Source organism: Chlorocebus sabaeus, chromosome 1, assembly GCF_047675955.1.
Source record: "Chlorocebus sabaeus isolate Y175 chromosome 1, mChlSab1.0.hap1, whole genome shotgun sequence".
Classification (NCBI taxonomy): domain Eukaryota; kingdom Metazoa; phylum Chordata; class Mammalia; order Primates; family Cercopithecidae; genus Chlorocebus; species Chlorocebus sabaeus.
In genome coordinates, this window is record NC_132904.1 from 121,623,048 (window position 1) to 121,642,907 (window position 19,860).

The 19,860-nt window shown below is 37.5% G+C and overlaps 1 protein-coding gene across 1 annotated transcript; it reads right to left on the bottom strand.

The window, feature by feature from the left end:
* Positions 1 to 5,286: 5,286 nt before the first annotated feature.
* On the bottom strand, positions 5,287 to 10,400 carry PATE2 (prostate and testis expressed 2). Its single transcript, XM_008021407.3, has 5 exons — positions 9,334 to 10,400; positions 9,105 to 9,227; positions 8,935 to 8,958; positions 8,224 to 8,352; positions 5,287 to 7,868 (listed from the first exon to the last, which is right to left on the bottom strand). Exons 2-5 carry the CDS (start codon positions 9,154 to 9,156, stop codon positions 7,732 to 7,734), a joined length of 342 nt encoding a protein of 113 aa, XP_008019598.1. The 5' UTR covers positions 9,157 to 9,227; positions 9,334 to 10,400; the 3' UTR covers positions 5,287 to 7,731.
* Between the last annotated feature and the right edge of the window lie 9,460 nt (positions 10,401 to 19,860).

A 19,860-nucleotide genomic window follows, 5' to 3' on the forward strand; every position in this document is an offset into this window, starting at 1 on the left:
CACTTAAGGGGTTATTTTATACCTCATTGAGGGTGGAGTCTCTAAATAATTTCAAATTCTGCATATTTGTTTATTCTCTCCCATTTTTTCCTATCATTTATTTATGCATTTATCTTGTATTCATGCTAATGTATTTTAACCTTTAGGCTCATTTATTTTGTCATTCAAATTGATCCAGTTTGGGCCATTGGGAGATCTCTCAGTTTGTTCTATTTCCCTCTGATCTATCCCATCATTTAATTTCCTGCCCCAGTCCTACAATCAGCCATTTTTCCAAGGACCTCTGGTTTCTTGTTTTTTTTTTTTGAGAATGGTATTAGACACCACAGTCTGGGTGCTAGGGGTTCTCATTACTATTGCTGTCATTGTACCCAAGCCCTCATTTGACAGAGCAAGGAAATATATGTGTGTATAATAACTCATAAATATACATATTTATAAATATTTCTATTTCATTTATATACATATTTATAAATAATCTGTATTTATATGTAACTAAATATGAATTCATGCTGATGTCTAATTCATTACCTCATGGATCATTCTAGCATTTTTCTGTTGCTTATCTGTAACTTCTAACTCCAACAGTGAGAAACCTGGCTTCCACCAGCCCCCATTCATTTGCTTAGGAGTTCAATTACAGTGTATCTGTATAGCAGTATCGGAATTATTAACCTATAACCTTGGGGAAAACAACTTCACCAACTAGAGTGCAGAGCTTGCATACATTTTCTTTTGCCTTTAAGCTTATAGGCTCCAGTCATTTACAAAGTTACTCAGATCAGAAAGTTTTCCCCCAACCCAACTCAGAGAGATTGTTTCACACATTTGTAACAGTTAAATCATTTTTGTCACATTCTGCATTCCTTCCTGGAATCCCCTGACTTCCTAAATGATTTTTTAAAATTCTCATACATTGGTTCATTCTTTGTGCAGTAAAGTTCTATGGGGTTTGACGAGTGCACAGTGTCATGTATTTACTGGTATAGTATCATACAGAATAGTTTCATCACCCTAAAAAATCTTTTATACTTTACCTATTCAATCCCTTTTTTCCTCTTAATCCACTGGCAGTCACTGATATTTTCACCAACCCTATACTTTGGTCTTTTCCAAAATGTTACAAAATTGGAATCAGAGTACACAAGTTCCCAGACTTACAATGATTTGACTTACAATTTTTTTTTAAACTTTAAGATGCATGAAAGCAATAAGCATTCAGTAAAGGCCATACTTTTAGTACCCATACAACCATTCTGTTTTTTACTTTCAGTACAGTAGTCAATAAATTACATGAGCTATTCAACAATTTATTATAAAATTGGCTTTGTGTTAGATGCTTTTGCCCAACTATAGGCTAATATAAATGTTCTGAGCACATTTAAGGTAGGCTAGGCTAAGCTACGATGTTTGGTAGGTTAAGTGTTTTAAATGCATTTTCAGTTCACAATATTTTCAATTTACAATTGTTATAACAGGATGTAACCCCATCATAAGTTGAGGAGCATCTGTACATAGCCTTCTCAGACTGGCTTCGTTAACTTAGCAATATTCAATTGAAATGTATCCATGTCCTTCATAGCTTGATAGATCATTTCTTTTCATCATTGAGTAGCATCCCACTGTTTGGATGTACCATAGATTACATATCCATTCACCTATTGATGGGTATCTTTGTTACTTCTTGTCTCAGGCAATTATGAATAAATATGATTTTAACATTTGTGTGCAGGTTTCTGTGTGGGCATAACTGTTCAAATTGGTTGAGTAAATATCTAAAGGCATGATTACTGAATGACATAGCAAGAGTATAATCACCTTTCTAAGAAACTACCAACTGTCTTCCAACACAACATTACCATTTTGCATTCCTGCCAGCAACAGGTGACATTTCCTATTGCTCTATATCCTTGACAAAAATTGCTACTGTTAGGGTTTTTTTATTTTTTTTTTTGATTTTGACCATTTAAAATGTATAGTTGCATAATATTGTTGTTTTAATTTGCAATTCCCTAGTGAGATATGATGTTAAGCATATTTTCATATGCTTATTTACTACCTGTATATCTTTTTCTGTTCAGATTTTTTGGCCAATTTTTCTGGCCTTCTTTTATTTTTATTATTTTTTTATTTTACTTTAAGTTCTGGGATACACGAAAGAATGTGCAGGTTTGTTACATAGGTATACATGTGCCATGGTGGTTTGCCGCGCCCATCAACCCATCATCTAGGTTTTAAGCCCAACATGCATTAAGTATTTGTCCCCTTGCCCCCCACCCTCCAACAGGCCCTGGTGTGTGATGTTCCCCTCCCTGTGTCCACGTGTTCTCATTATTCAACTCCCACTTATGAGTGAGAACATGCAGTGTTTGATTTTCTGTTCCTGTGTTAGTTTGCTGAGAATGATGGTTTCCAGCTTCATCCATGTCCCTGCGAAGGACATGAATTCATTCCTTTTTATGGCTGACTAGTATTCCATGGTGTATATGTGCCCCATTTTCTTTATCCAGTCTATCATTGGTAAGTATTTGGGTTGGTTCCAAGTCTTTGCTATTGTAAATAGCACTGCAATAAACATGTATCCATGTGTCTTTATAGTGGAACGATTTATAATCCTTTGGGTATATACCCAGTAATGGGAATCCTGGGTCAAATGATATTTCTGGTACTAGATCCTTGAGGAATCACCACACTGTCTTCCACAAGGGATGAACTAATTTACACTCCCACCAACAGTGTAAAAGCGTTCCTATTTCTCCACATCCTCTCCAGCACCTGTTGTTTCCTGACTTTTTAATGATCGTCATTCTAACTGGCGTGAGATGGTATCTCATTGTGGTTTTGATTTGCATTTCTTTCTCTAATGTCTGCCCTTCTTTTAGAAGCTAAGACTTCTGGTATGATGTTCGACAGAACTGGTGAGAGAGGACATCCTTGCTCTGTTCTTGATCTTAGGAGGAAAGCGTCCAGTTTTCACTGTTAAGTACAGTGTTAGCTGTGGGTATTTTTATAGTTGCTCTTTATCAAATAGACGAAGTTCTCCTGTATTTCTACCTGTCTCAGGGTTTTTATCATGAAGGGATGTTGAATGTTTTTGGTGCCTTTTCTGCGTCATTTGATATGATCATGATTTTTTTTCTTTAGTTTCATGTTGTGGTGGATTACATTTGTCAATTTTTAAATGTTGAACCAATCTTGCATACCATAAATTAATCCCACTTGGTCATGGTGCATAATTTTTAATACAATTATGTATTTAATTTGCTATTTTTTTGAGAATTTTCTCAAGTTGGTCTATACTTTCCAACTCTCTGTTGAGATTTCCTCTCTATCCATTCATAGTTATCTTTTTTTTCAGTCCCTGAGAATATTTAGAGTAGCTGTTTTAAATTCCTTGTCTACCAATTCCAACATGTGGATGATTGCAAGGCCTTTTTATGTTGAATTTCTGAGACTTTGTCCACAGTTTTATTTCTAGGAGGAAAAAATGTATGTGTCGGGAAACAGCATCATGCCAGTTTTCAAAACTGGGTAGTACATCCGAGACCCAGAATTTTCTGCTGGTAAAATTGCAATTATTTTAAAAGTTTACAGATTGAGCGAGAAAGAGAAGTGACATGATGATAGATGAGAGATAAACAATACGTTTTAAATAAAAACAGAATTTCAAAATTTTCTTTTTTTCACTGAATATATTTTAGGATGCTTTCATGTCAATAATTTCACAATGACACTATCATCACTTCCTATGGATGTATTTCAGCATATGGATGTATCTTGTTTGATTTAAGTAATTTTGGTTATTTCTACCTTTTCACTTTCATTACCAACACTGCTGTGAAACTTCTTCACGTGTTTTTTTTTTTTTTTAACTTTGCCTCATTCTTTCCCCAAAATTAAGTTTGTAGTAAGAATTTTGGATCCAAATATATGCCAGTTCTTACAAATACTGCTATTTTCTTATTTGCTTTCAGAAAACCACTTATATTCCTATCAACAGTGTACATTTTCATCTTTGGCAATATCATAATCAGAAGTTAAGATTTTTTTGTTTACTTAACTTGCATTTCCAAAATTAAAAATAAGATTGGATATTATCATATGCACTAACAATGTATATTTCTTCTGTGAATTACCTGTTAACATCTTTGTTTATTTTTTAGTTGGAGAGTTAATCTTGTTTTAATTTATATGAACGTGCTATTGGTATACTAAGGAGGTCAACCATTTATCTGCCTTATTTATTAAAAATATTTTTTCCATGAAGTCATTTATCTTCTTTTTTTGATAGTTTTGACTCACTAAGTATTTATTTTTGTATGCAGTCAAATCTGTTGATCTTGTCCTGTTTTGTGATTGCTGTCATAGTTAGAAAACCTTGTTTACCATTAAATTACATAAATATTTATAAATATTGCTAATATAAGAGTGGACACAGAATGAGAGAGCACTTTGGAATTATACAGATATTGGATCAGATTCCAGCTTTGCCATTAACTAGCTGTAACATATTGTATTTTTCAGAGATGGCTGCAACAATAGCTCCCATACCACAAGATCTTCTACAATTTTACTACTCTCTAATCAAAAGATTAGATTTAGAATCTGGCCAGGCTTGTAACTCACTTGTAATCAATAGAACATAGCAGAAGTGATGAAGCATGACTTACAAGGTTAGGTCCTAAAATGAGACGCAATTCCTATCTTGTCAGCTATACATTTAGAGCCTTAAGCTACCATGTAAGAAGTTTGGGACTCCTATGCGGTGAAGGGGCCTGGGCTGCATGCAGAGTCTCCGTGTAGGTGTTCTGACAAGAGCCCCAGGTGACATCACAACTTATACTACCATCAACTCCAAAGACACGTGAGTGGAGACACCTCCAAATGATTTCAGTTTCTAGCTCTTTCATCACTTTCAGTCTTGGAGTCTTCCCAGTTGAGGCCTTAGACATCACAGCACACAGACAAACCTACTGTATACTTTCTTAATTCCTGATCCATGGCACTAGTGAACACAATAATTTGTTATGTAGCAACAGTAACTAGAAAGCTTAATTGTGTGACATTTGACAAGTTACTTAACCAGTCTGTTCTTCAAGTTTCTCATCTATTGAACTGTCTTGTAATAATAGCTACTTTATAGGAAGTTAAGGTTACATGAGATCATATATTAAAAATGCTTGACGTGTGCCTAGCACATAACTACAAGTTCAAATAATGATAGCCACAACAAAAAGCAAGCTTTTCTTTATTACATTTACGTTTGTAATACACGTGAAATTTATTTTGGTTTAATAGGTAAGGTTGTGTGAGTTATTTACCAGTCAATTACAAAGTAACAGATCGTTAGCCAAAGTATTGTCCTTTAAAAAGATATTTGAAGAAACAATTCTCTGTATAATTATGTATATATATGAAAGAAGAACAAGTGCATATCAGAGGATAAATTCTTGGTGTTTTATCATGTGGGTAAAGAAATTTTCACCTAACTTTTGCTACGTTCGTTTGATCAGGTTAGAAAATGGAACTGGGAAGAATATCTGAAGATAGGGTAAGGCACAGAAAATATTCTCCAAGGTTAGAGAAATGTTATCTAGTCGGTAAGGAAGCCTAAGAAGAAAGATTATCCTGACTCAGGAAGAGTTAGTTTAGACACTACACACACTATTCTTGGAAGTGCCAAAATGTAACTTCGTTTTCTAACCTGACCTCATTTTGTTTTAGAGCTCTGTTCACAGTGAGACAAAACATGGTCTCGTCAGCTTAAAACTTAGAGAATACGGGAATGAAGGGAAGTTAGGGGGGAGTTACTAACAAAAACATGGTCTCAGCTGAAGACTAGCTTTAGTTGGATCCCGTGGAAAAGCTCTGGGGTACAAACTGCACCACAGACTTAGTTCTACCTTAATACAAGGGGCCAGCCATTCATTGGCTGAGGCCCATATGCAGGTTGTGAGTTTAGCATCTGCTTCTATTAGTATTTAGTAGAGAGAAATATTCTATTAATATTTAGTAGAGAGAAATCTCCAAAGAAGTCAGTAACTGTGAGTTGTCATAAGCCAACACATGATGCAACTGGGTGCACTTATCAGCAGAGGGGATTTTGGAAGCCACCAAATTCAAATCCAGATCATCCACTATATAAAGACAAATTCAACGCTATAATGCTGAGAATGCCAAAGTGTGCTCTTGAAACATAAAGATTTTATATATAAAACTCTCTGCGTGCTCCACAAAACCAAACTTTGGCTTTGTTTAACATCGATTCAAAAAATATTTTTAAAGTCTATTTTGAAAATCAAAGCTAAACAATATTTTCTTTTCTTTTTCTAGACTGACTTCTACCATCTCCATGATTCAATGGGGAGAGAGCTCTTACACAACCAGAGCCCACAACTCAAACTTAAAATATTCATGTTACGTTAGCTTTTCTAGTTTGCTTGTCTACCATGAAACAGCTGTCTTCATGTATCTTTCATCCTGACTCTTCAAAATCCAAATTGAGAATTCCTCAGAAAGCATTATATTCTCAGACGTAGACAAAGATAGGGTATACCAGACTACTCAGATAGAAGGTTGGTTGGTTCATTGTAAGAATTTTATGTGGCATAATATAAGAGAAAGAAGCTCATGGAAGACCAGGACCAAGAACTGCAGTCAGCCTCATAAGGACAGAAACACCAGGGTTAGTGTGTATTCAAGGAAAACGTGCCAAGTTGGCCACAGGTGTGCTCCAACATCAATACTACTTAGTTTCTCTTCCTATCTGTTTCTCTCTGTGTCTGCCTGCTTCTCTTCCCACCACTGTTACCCCTATATGCTACCTTTCTCACACTTTCTGCATACTCATAACTTCCTCTTACACAGGGCACTCTGTTACTTGAACGCTACCTCATGCTATCTATTTACATCCTATTATCTTCAACTACCATGCCACCTGCCACATTATCAGCATTTTGTTTTCTCAGTCCCATGAGAAGAACCTGACTAGCCATCCTTAAAAAAACACTCTGTTCCCAATCTAATCACCTAGTTCAACCATGTGCCCAAGGCTGCCTGGCCGGCCAGGGCAATGATAATTCAAGCCAATTCTACCCACAGCAAGTTCTCTCTCAGATCTTAGTTTTTACCAATTGAAATGCCCACTGAAATTTTCTCTAATGCCTTATCCCTGTCTGTTCAGGTTTTTTTTCTGCCCTGAGGTTCCCCCAAGAGCTCTATCAGAGAAAGACTTGGCCCATGCCGCCAACACACTGGGAAGCTGGGGTTAGCCCTCTCCAGAACCCATGGGCAAAAAAAGACGGTGCCAGAAAGTGTCGGGGCTAATCCAAAGAGAATTCCAACTGAGAGAAGAGTGTAGATGAGGATACAGGATACTCACAGAAATCTCAGTACAAATTGGAGATTATTATGGCCCAAGTGTTCACATTTTCATACAGGAGATAACAAATGACTAAGTCTGAGCTTATTCATGGCAGTATCACGTAAGGAGAGCAAAACCCCTCCCACCTGTGAGTGACAGGGATGTGCAAAGAGTGAGTCTAGGGCTCCATCATCACTAGGCTCTGCTGCCCGCACTGCGTCTCCTTATGCCTGCTTGTTTTTTCACTATGAGCTGCCTTTCTCACTCTCTACCATTGCATAGAAGAAGAGAGCAAAATTCAGGTTCAGGGAAGAGAAAAAAACGGGTAGTGGTTGAAAAAGAACCCAAAATCCAGGAGATACACAGAGCTAAACTCCATCAGGGAGGTTGCAGTAGTTACTATGATTACAACAGATGAGCTCTGCCCTCTTCGAGAACCCCAAGAAGTTGATGTCCTCACAGTTGGTCATACACGACAGTTTTGAATAATGATACAGGCTCTGCCCTGAGGAGGTAAAAAAGAGGAAATATGATCATAATGACCTCATTTCCTTTCACTGCATTCTTAGGAGTAATCTGTTTTTGTGTCCTCACTAACCTTTCTCTAGGCCCAAATGAGTTCCAAAGCTGAGTCTGTTCATTGCTGACCCAGAGAGTAGATTTTATTCCCTGCCAGGTAAGGGACATCAGGCTCTTTTTCACCCAATATGGTCTTAAGGAAAAGTCTGCCTTTGCCATCCCCTCATGACCACCCCATACTCACCCATCCCATTCACCCACTCATTCTGAGGGCAAAAGAACACTACTGTTTCTCAGGGATGGTGGTGGTGATTTTCCAGTCACTCTATACTCCACATTACCTGTAACTGTAAGGACGTAAAAGTTCTCAACTGCACAGGACTGTTTAGGCTTCAGGGAGCAGGATGTCATGACATCATAGCATAACCCGAGATGGTATTTTTTACATTTGTAACACATTATTTCAGTCGCTGTCAGATACAAAAAGAGGTGCTTAGAGGATGCAGTCTTGAGAACATTCTCTGGGGCTGGGGGCTTTACTACAGGAACTTACTCTTGCCTAGTGGTTCCTAACATTTTTTGGACCATGGACTCCTGGTAATCTTGAGAAAGATAGGGATCATCATGCTGTGGTCCTCCCCATGTACACATTAATACATTTGTACACATTTTCTCCAATTAAAAAAATCTTGTGAAAGATAACCTGTGCAAACATAAATCAAATACTGTATACAACTTCGGGAGGTCAGGGTTCCCATGAAATTTATCCATGGACCTATAGTAATGAACCCCTTATCTAGCCTGATGATTTTGCCGAGTAATAGGTAAAAGAAAGTGGATCTTAGCCTCCTTACTCTAAGAAATGGACAAAACGGGTCTGGCAGGAGGCGAAACCCCTAGGATTCTATAATAAGAATGGATTACAGGGTTCTCTGAAGATGAAGGGAAGGTTTGCTCCTAAATATGTCATAAATCACCTGTTTACCAAGGTAAACAGGTAAACTTGTCTGAAGTCCTGTTTACCAAGGACTTCAGACAAGCCATGACTGTACCTTCTGCACGGTCATGAAATTCACCTGTGAAAAGAAGAAAAACCTTCCTTGTTATAATCTCACATACATTTGCCACTGCCCCAAGAGCCAATTTTGAAAACTTCCTCTTCCCCCAGCATCTGTCCATCTCTTAACCAACCACCAGCTTCCCCTCTGTCTCCAGGACTTACCCCAAAATGGGCAGAGCAGAAAGATTGTGCTCAGCAGAAACAGAACAAGCATCCTGGAGCTTCTGTCGGGTGCAGCTTCCTCTGGAAGGAGCGAGTTGTTCTTTCGTGATCTGGGCTAGTCATCTAAATTATATAGTCATAAAATTTCAGGGACAGATAGTATGACAATATTCCCAGAGCCAAACCACCATATCTGATTGCTGCACAGCATTCTAAAGAGGGTACTCACTTTGATTTTGTGCAAATCCTCTAATGAAAATGAAATTGTAATGTTCCTGATTCACCAGACCTGCTCCTACTTCAATATTGCAGAGTTTTAAAAAGTATTTTCAACTTCTCATTTTAGATTCAGGGAGTACATGTGCAGGATCGTTACAGTGGTATACGGCTTGATGCTGAGGTTTGGGGTACGAATGATCCCATCACCTGGGTAGTGAACATAGCACCCAACAGTTAGTTATTCAGTCTTGCCCAGTCCCTCCTCACAATGTTGCAGATTTTAGTACATCTGGGAGGTATTCTTTACAGCTTCTTGTGTTTCATCCTCATTGAGCAATTTAACAGCAAGTCTTATCCATTTTACCTACTAACTTCTCACATGGGTTTATTACTCTCTGTCGCCACTGTCATTACCATAATCCAATCTATCATCCTGTCTTGCCTGGACAAAGCAATGGCCTAATTTTTGGCCTCCATGCTTCTCCCCTGCCCCTTCACAATCATTTCTTCATAAAGCAGTCACAGAACAAGTCATAGATGCCACGCCCCTGCTGAAAACCCTCTGATGACTTCTTATTACCTTTGAAAGAAAATCCAGAGTTTTTATCATAGCCATCAAAGACTTCCTCATTATGAGCAATGGCCTCCTCTCCAATCCCCTTTCTCTCCACTTCTCCCTTGCTCACTCAGGTCTTTGCTCAAATGTCACCCCCTCAGACAGAGCAGCATTTTCTGCTCAATCTCTAGAAAATGGCAGCCTTCATTTCCTACCCTTTTCCCTGTTTTATGTTTTACAGCAATTCTCATTAGCTGAGCTTACATTCCTATTGGCTCACTTTTTTACTCCTCCACTAGAACAAAGCAAGGGGTTTCTTTGATTTATCATGGCACACTTGGCATCTAGAGGCTGGGAACAAAGGAAATGCCCAACAAATATTTGTGAGAGGAATCAATAACGTTCTTCCCATATCCTGCCTTGCATCCCTCCAGTCCATTCTCCACAGAGCATCCGACTTTATTAGATTGGTTTTTTGAACTATAATAAAGATGAGAAATGAGACTTTCTACATTCCAGCAAGGGTTCCAAGATAGTAGGTAGCGAGTGTTTCACATTTCACAGGAAAATGCTATGCTACTTAGGCAGATTTACAAAGAAAATCAGTGAGACTGTGTTTAATATCCTGGACTTGCTGTCCACCTGGAGGGTATAAACAAACAGTGAAGTGCCAGAAAATAAAATGGAAGGAGTTTCTATAGTCTAGGGTGAGCGTTACTTTTCTATATATGGCTCAAAACATAGAACCATTTAAAAAATGATTACTTATATTTTTAAAAAGTCTTCTACATAAATGGAAAACCAATCATTAATCCATAAGCAAAGCCCAAATAACAAATAAACCATTAAAAATATTTGCAACTCGTATCTCAGACTGAGGGCTAATCTCTTTATTATACAAAGATATTCCAGAAAGTGATTTGTAAAGGACTAACAATTCAAAGGGGAGAGAGGCAGTCAATAATAACGTCATAGTTCACAGAACAAAAAAACCAAAAATGCCTCTTAAACACATGAAATATGGTGAATCTTACTCCTAATTTTAGTCATGTACATTAAAACTAAATTCAGATATTAGTTTTACTTAACAGATTGACAATAATCAGAATTTGATAACACAACTGTGTTGGCAAGATTGGAGTAAAACAAGCACTGTCATACACTGCTGATAGGTCTGTAACTTCATATATCAGTACAGAATAAAATTAGACAATAGCTCTCAAAATTATAAAGAAATTGTCATCTTAGCCCAGTAACTGCATAAGAATTTTCTTGCACATTTGGCCTTGTTTCTAGGATTCTTCAGGGAAAAAAGCAGATAGATGAATAGATGACAAATACCTTTTGAGTTTCTGTTGATCCATTGAAATTCAAGACTGCAAAGTTTTAACTTTATATTACGACTGTACCTCTTTTGTTTTACACTGAGGATTCTACTTCTCAAGGACACAGAATTAAGACAGAATTAGAATGATATATATGGTATATAAGATGTAAGACAGAATATTACATGTATATGAATTATAATATGGAATATACAGGATAGAATGAAATTAGAATTCAATAGAATTAGAATGTCCTATAATCAATCATTTGCTTTATCCCACATTAAACACCTACAAGCCTCAGAATAACAATACCGTCACTAACGGTGGTTACTAAGATAGTTGTAAAATTTTGTCTATGCTCTTTATTTTCTCAACCACTACCACTTGCATTTTTTTATGGTTATACAATATCTAATTATCCAACTCTATGGTCACTACATACTACACTCTCTGCCTTTTAATCTTTACTTAGTCTTTGTTCTACTAGTAAGTTTATATTTAAACTTGACCATCAGCCCATATGTTGAGGTCTCGCTAGTCATTTTGTCTATCTGAAGTACTTTTTCTTGATTCGTTGTTCAGAAAGAAATTATAAAAATAATAATTCTGAAATTCTGGTACGTCAAAAAACTTTATGTTCTTTACACTTGAAAGTAATTTTCTGTCCCTTATAAGTTGTACGATCTTTTGACTTAAAAGCTCAAAAGATTTTTTTTTTAAGTTCAGTAACTTTACAAGACCATGTGTTTGTTTTGATCACTCTAAGTCAGTATTCTCAGGTACACAGTGTGCTGTTTCAATGGGAAGTTTCTGTTCTTCAGAAAAGTTTTATTATGGTTATTAATTTTTAATACTTGTCTGTTCTTTTTCCTTTTTTCAAGAGCTTCTATCATTTGTATAGTGAATCTTTTTTATTTTAAAAAACTCACTTTTTATGTCTTTAAATTTCATTATTCATTTATGTTAGATTTTAAATTTTTCTTCTTTTTCACTTTCTCTTTCTCTTAATTTAATATTTCATTATTTGCTCTCATGCTTCTTATATTTTGTATGGGAGGGCAGTGCACCATGGGCCCAGAGCATCACTGCACGTTCTTGCTGGGGATGCCAAAAATGTGAGGCTCTGGCTGCTTTTCACCCAGGCCATATCTCAGGGTTATGTTTGCAGTGAGGAACCTTGAAGAATGCGGTAACAAAGAGTAGGGTTGATTCCACTTAGTATACAACTGGTAGATTCCTCTAGTACAGTGTTCCTAAGCTTCACCACAAACCCACAGTGTGATAGCATCGACCTGGGCCTCATATATTTCCCACCATGAGACTCGGAACCAGAGGAGTACTGCAAACTAACATGAAGTGCTGGCTTCTGCTTTTGCTGTGAGTGCTAAAATCCTTTGTTTTTGGTTGTTGTTGTTAGTTTGTGTTGGTTTTGTTTGTATGTTTGTTTGTTTTTGAGACACAGCCTTGCTCTGTCACCCAGGCTGGAAAGCTGTGGTGCAACCTCTCAGCTCACTGCAACCTCCACCTCCCAGGCTTAAGTGATCCTCCTGCCTCAGCCTCCCGAGCAGCTGGGATTAAAGTCATGCACCACCACGCCCAGTTAATTTTTTGTATTTTTAGTAGAGATGGGGTTTTGCCATGTTGGCCTGGCCTCAAGTGATCCGCGTAGCTCAGCCTCCCAATATGCTGGGATTATAAGCAGAGCCACTGCACCTGGCCTTTTTGTTTTTAACCCAGGGGTTTTGTTTCTTCCACCAGCATCCATCAAACAATAACAGGCTAGCTTGGTAGCTTGCAAGTAGGATAAAATCCAGACCCTTAATAGTCCTTAACAGTTTGGGAGATGAAGATGAGATAATGACAGACACCATCTCTCTGGAAGGTAAAGGACAAGGGCTCCCACATGACAGGACTAAGAGATAATAGAAGACATCCTGGAATCCAGTAGCAAGTGCTTGCACCCAAACTCGTGGGAGGTAAGGGAACCCCAGCGTGTTATCTGCCTGTATTAGTTTTCTATTGTTGCATAGAAAATCACCATAAGTTTAGTGGCTTAAAGCAACACATATTTTATTATTTCACAGTTTCTATAATTCAGAAGGTTGGACACAGTATAACTAGATTCTCTGCTCAGGGTCTCACCAGGCCGAAATCCAAGTATCATCCAGGGATATGGTTCTTATCTGGAGTCCAGGACCTAACAACACATTCCAACAACCCTGAATCACTGAATCCTGCCAACCACTATGTGACTGAGATTGGAAGCAGATTCTTTCCCAGTTGAGCCATGAAAGAACTATGTCCTAACCAACAACTTGATTACAATCTGGGAGAGACACTGAACCAAAGGACCCAGCTAAAATACACTGAGATTCTGACCAACAGAAAATAATAAATTTTACTTTTTCAAGTCATTAAGGTTTGAGAAATTGGTTACACAGCAATACATAACTGTATTAGCTGAAAGCACCAAGAATTACAGGACGAACTATGGCAGCTCATGTGGAGACAAAAAGAAAGAGCCTCAGATGCTGGGAGGCCTGTGTGGGTGAGGCAAAGTGCCACAGGGGACAAAAAGCCTTCCACTTCTCCAGTTATCCCTCCAAGGCAACTTTCTCCTCCTCCCTGCGTATTCTACACCCCTGAGAATAACAAACTCTTTGTAGCTATTGTAACCTCAGAAGTCTGCATTAAACAATTTGCTCTTCTTCCTGTAGGGAAAAAAAATCCAAAGGATAGAGTCTAGGCAAAACTTGCAGGGGAACCCAAACAACAGCTACAGGAACCCCTACAGCTGCGTTGGAAGCTGTAGGGCCAGCTGTGTCTCACTTTTTACCTGGAGGGCCCCATAATCCTAATGACCTCTTTTAGCTGCACACCTCTGTGACTGCTGATTTTGTCACCCGGAGACTCTAGGAACCAATAGACAACCTCCACCCAGAGACATTCATTGGTGTCACCTCCCTGACAAAGCTACATGCCTTCTGAAAAGTATCTATTGACATGCTATTAAGCTTTCATGAAAATGAAATGCCTAGGAAGAATCAATATCATTAAAATGACCATTTTCCCAAAGCAGCACAATTCCTATCACATTACCAATGCCATCTTTCACAGAATTAGAAAAAGCAATCCTAAAATTTATACGGAACCAAAAAAGGGCTCAGATAGCCAAAGCAATCCTAAGCAAAAAGAACAAAACCAGAGGCATCACATTACCTGACTTCAAACTATACTACAAAGCTATAGTAACCAAAATAGCATGGTACTGGTATAAAAATAGACACACAGGTCAATGGAACAGAATAGAGAACCCGGAAGTAAAGCCACAGACCTATAACCAATGGATCTTTGAAGAAGTCACCAAAAATATGCACTAGGGAAAGGACACTCTATTCAATAAATAGTTCTGGGAAAATTGGCTAGCCAGATGCAGAAGAATCAAACTGGACCTCTACCTCTCATCATACATGAAAAGTAACACAAGATGGATTAAAGACTTAAACATAAGACCTGAAACTATAAAATCCTAGAAGAAAACCTAGGAAAAACCCTTCTGGACATTTGTCTAGGCAAGAAATTTATGACCAAGTCTTCAAAAACAAATACAATGAAAACAGAAATAAACAAATGGGACTTATTAAACTAAAAAGCTTCTGAACAGCAAAAGCAACAATCAAGAGAGTAAACAGATAACCTATAGAATGAAAAAAAAAATTCCAACAAAGGGCTAATATCCAGTATCTATAAGGAACTCAAGCAACTCAACAAGAGAAAAACAACCCCATTAAAAAGTGGACAAAGGACATGAACAGACACTATTCACAAGAAGACATACAATTGATCAACAAACATGAAAAACTGCTCAACATTGATAATCATCAGAGAAATGCAATTTAAGACCACAATGAGATACCATCTTACACCAGTGAGAATGACTACTATTAAAAAGTCAGAGAAGAAGTAGGGATAGCCAACGGGTACAAAAATATGTTTAGGTAGAATAAACAAGATCTAGTCTTTGATGGCACAACGGGTTGACAATAATTTTACTGTATATTTTAAAATAACTGAAAGAGTGTAATTGGGTTATTTGTAACACAAAGAAAGGATAAATGCTTGAAGTAGCAGATACCTCATTTACCCTGATGTGATTATTATGCATTGTATGCCTGTATAAAAACATCTCATATGCTCCATAAATATATACACCTATGATTTACCCACAAAAAAATAAAAACTTTTTATTGAAAAGTTGAGAAACAACAGATGTTGGCAAGAATTTGGAGAAAAGGGAATGCTTATACACTGTTGGTTGGGAATGTAAATTAGTACAGCCTTTGTGGAAAACAGTATGGAGATTTCTCAAAAAACTAAAAATAGAACTACCATATGATCCAGCAATCCCACTACTGGATACATACTCTAAGGGAAAGAAATTATTACATCAAAAAGACACCTGCACTTATATGTTTATCACAGCACCATTCACAATACCAAGGATATGGAATCAACCTAAGTGTCCACTAACAGATAATTGGATAAAGAAAATGTGGTACATACATACCGTGGAATACTACTCAGCCATAAAAAATAAGGAAATTTTGTTAATTGCAGCAACATGGATGGAACTCGATCCCATTATCCTAAGTGAAATAACTTAGAAACAAAGTTAAATACCACATGTTCTCATTTCTAAGTTCACTATTTGGGTGATGGGTTCACTAAAAGCCCAGACTCCACCTCTACACAATATATGCATGTAAGAAATCTGTACCTGTACCCCTTAAACCTATAAAAATAAAAATTTTTTAAGAGAGGAAAACAAAAAATAAAATTGAATGCCTGACCTAAGAAAGCCTTGTAACATTCTGGACTGCTATTTCCTTTTTGGGGTGGGAAAACTCAGACTCAGTAACCAACCAAGTGGCCAGGGCCCAAAACCCTCAACAAGCAAAGGAAATTGTACATTCAGGAATGCAGGTGGCCTGGCCTGAATAACATCTCAGCTTTGATGTAAAGGTAGCAGCCATCCCCTTCCTCTACCACCCGAAGTGAACCTATTGGCTCAATGGATCCCTTAATTTACAGAGCTTTCTGTAATTGCACAGGCCTGAGTCACTGAGAATGTAAATTAGTACAACCTTTGTGGAAATCAGTATGGAGATTTTCCAAGCTGAAACCCAGTGGTACCCATCGCAGCTATGCAAAACTCAACGTATATGTGGTTTCTCTGCTCAGTGGGCAAAACTCAAGGGCTGTTCATAACCCTGGCCAATACTTTTCTTAAAGATCCTTGTTGAATTTTTACTTAACATTGGCTGTTGACAATATCCAAGCAACCTTGTCTGCTACTTGGAAGACTAGAGACTAGCAGATTAAATATACCCTTTTGTGAGGATGCAAAACAAATTAGACCATTTGCTTCACTCATGTAAATGCCCATGGTAAGGGCTCATTCCCTGGTGAGACCAACTGGAGTCCAGTTGCTGATAAAATTGTCACCATTGTCACCTAAATCATTGCACTGGACATGACAATGTATCCACCATTATGGACTAAACACAAAGTGAAGAACTATATTTCTGATGTAGAAGCTACCATTGCGTGCCAGACTTCTTAACTCCTGCCAAAAAATGTCCCAGCCTATTTGTCTCACAGCAGAGGAAGCCACTTTACATGGGGCATTGGTCCTGCCTACTTGTGACAGGTTAGTTGCATCAGACCTTGGCCTCACTCTCAGGGCTATCTCTTGGATTCCTCCACTGTTCACTGTTAGATAGAAACTAAATAAAGACTCAAAGGAGCATGCCAATTCATAAGTATAGAATTAGCTGATTTTATTATTGAGCAAAGCAAATACCCCAAATGCCTGCCAGTAGCCAGCAATTGGCTAAAGCCAATTTTCAGCTCTGTTTATCTGATTAAAGTCACCAGCTGTTATGCAACCATAAACAACAGATATTCAGTTTGCATCAGTAGTTACATTGGTTTTACACTGACATCCCGTTTTTCATGATTCTTTATCAGGCTACTCTGACTCTTCATAATTCTTTATAAGCGCTTCCTATAGTTGCCCTTGACAGTGTATCTTGCACATATGATTGGTCACATCTTTCAACATTCACCAGAAAGGTTAGAATAAATTCAGTTTCCTGATTATCAATCCTCCTTTGATACTCCTTTATACTGCCAGATTTTCTGTACAGTTTGCATTGCAGTGTTAATTTCTCTTTGAGCTGTTTTTCATTTTCTGTATATCCAGCATGTTCAAAACAGTTTACATAATGGAAAATTAATTAATGTTATAATATAATGAATTTTTAAAATGTTAAGCATATTAGCTTTAGGTGACTAGCACTGGAAAATATCATAGCAGTTTGCAGAGTCAAAGCAGAGTATTGATTAGCTAGCCATACATAAGAATTCATCATACAAAAAATTTATTCTTAATCAACATACGTAACAACATTACAAATTGATTAGTTTTGGTAGGTTATTTTTCTGAGAGCCTTATGATTTAAAAGCTATCCTTCAGTTTTATTTTACTTTTTCCAGTCGATAGCTAAAAGAAAACCTGCTTCTCTACTTGCAACACTTCTGACACCAAATTTGTGAGTTTGCTATATCAAGCAATTCCCCAGTTTTCTGCAGACATCAACTAGATGTCCTACAATTTAATTCAATTCTGACACTACCCAGATTTAATGCAGACACCACAGGTTAAGGCTTCAGTCCCACAAGACTGCCCCCAAATTCAGACCGCAGTTACAAGTACTGGGTGCCCAGGGGACCCACATTTCTGTCCAACTTGGCTACAAATCAAGAATTCTCACAACTCCTTCATGTTTACTACTCTGCAAACATTCTCTTAGAACTCATGGAAACACTATACTTACATTTACAGGTTTATTATAAAGAAACAGATGAACAGCATATATATGTCGAAGTACATACGGTGAGGTCCAGAAGGGTCTTGAGCACAGAATCTTGTGACTCATGAAGTTAGGGCACGCCACTCTTCCAGTATGTGGATGCATTTGCCAACCTGAAAGCTCTGAGCCCCATAGTTTAGGAATGTTTATGGATGCTTCATGATACAGGGACAATCAATTTTTAGCTCAATCTCCAGTACCCTTCTCATCTCTGGAGGAAGTTCCAAGCTTCTAATCATGGCTTTGTCTTTCTGGTGAGCAGCCTCCATCCAGGAGTCCACCAAGAGTCACCTCACTAGAACAAAAGACTTGCCTGTCACCAAGAAAATTCCAAGAGACTAGGAGCTCTGTGTCAGGAACCAAGGCAGACACCAAACATTTATTCTTACATCACAAAACCTAACATATAATCATCATTAGTGACTTGTTAGTCAAAAGCCTTGATTTGGATATTTTCTTGCATGGCCCAATATACTTCTTGAGTATATCTACCAATTCTGTAAGTGATATTCCCACAGGTTAAACCAAGGTTGATAGAAAGAATCCTGCCTTCTCAAGCAACATTTCTAATATAAGACACACATTTGCCACCAAGCAATTATCAATAATTAAAGTTCTATTATGCGGTACTCGTTGGAAGTTACATATAGAGCTATTGAACTGCAAGAAACAGGGTATGGCTTATTTTAAACCTTGGGTACAAATCCATCCAATCAGGTGCCATCTCCAACACTTGGGGTTACATTTTGACATCAGATTTTGGTGAGGACAAGTATCCAAACTATATCAGGGACTAACAAATTAAAACATAGGAGAAGATACAACTAACCAATATCAGTACGAAACAGGGAATATAACAATAGACCTTGCAGACATCAAAACAATAATAAGAGAAAAGCAAAAACAATTCTATACACATAAATCTGATAATTTAGACTAAATGGAACAATTCCTTGAAAAACACAACTATCACAAGTCATCCAATATGAAATAGATAATTTGAATAGCCCTACAACTACTAAGGAAATGGACTTTTTAATTAAACATGTCCTGTAAAAGTAAAACACAAAAGCCATAAAACCTTTTTTTAAAAATAGGAAAAAAACTTCAGGATCTAGAGCTAATCAAAGAGTTCTTAGACTTGAAATCAAAAACATAAATTATAGAAGAAAACACCGATTAACTGGGCCTCCTCAAAACCAAAAACCTTTCTCTGTGAATACCCTTTGAAGAGGTTGAAAAGACAAGATACAAGGGAAGAAAACATTGCAAACCTTTGTGTATCTAACAAAGGACTTGCATCTAGAATATATAAAGAACTCTCAAGACTCAACAGTGAAAGAACAAATAAGCCAATTATAAAATGGACAAGAGACATGAAGAGGCATTTCACTGAAGAAGATATACAGATGTGAAAGAAGTAGAGTCATACATAGCTTAAAAACAAGGGTATGTTCTAAGAAGTGTGTCAACAGATGATTTTGTCCTTGCGCAAACATCATAGAGTGTACTTACACCTAGATGGTACAGCCTACTACACACCTAGGCTATATGGTAGTGCCTACTGCTCCTAGGCTCAAAACTGTACTGCACACTATTGAACCAAATGCTGTAGACAATTGCACAATGCTAAGTGTCTGTGTATCTAAACATAGAAAAGGTACAGGAAAAAATATGCTATAAAAGATAAATGGTACACCTGTTTAGGACACTTGCCA

What these genes read in the sequence shown, in the direction of transcription:
- PATE2 (XM_008021407.3), bottom strand. Translation starts at nt 9,156, where the DNA reads ATGCTTGTTCTGTTTCTGCTGAGCACAATCTTTCTGCTCTGCCCATTT. An exon ending in TCTGCTCTGCCCATTTTGGG is followed by an intron (nt 8,959 to 9,104) that starts GTAAGTCCTGGA and finishes TTCTTTTCACAG; the next exon opens with GTGAATTTCATGACCGTGCA. An exon ending in ATTTCATGACCGTGCAGAAG is followed by an intron (nt 8,353 to 8,934) that starts GTACAGTCATGG and finishes TGTATCTGACAG; the next exon opens with CGACTGAAATAATGTGTTAC.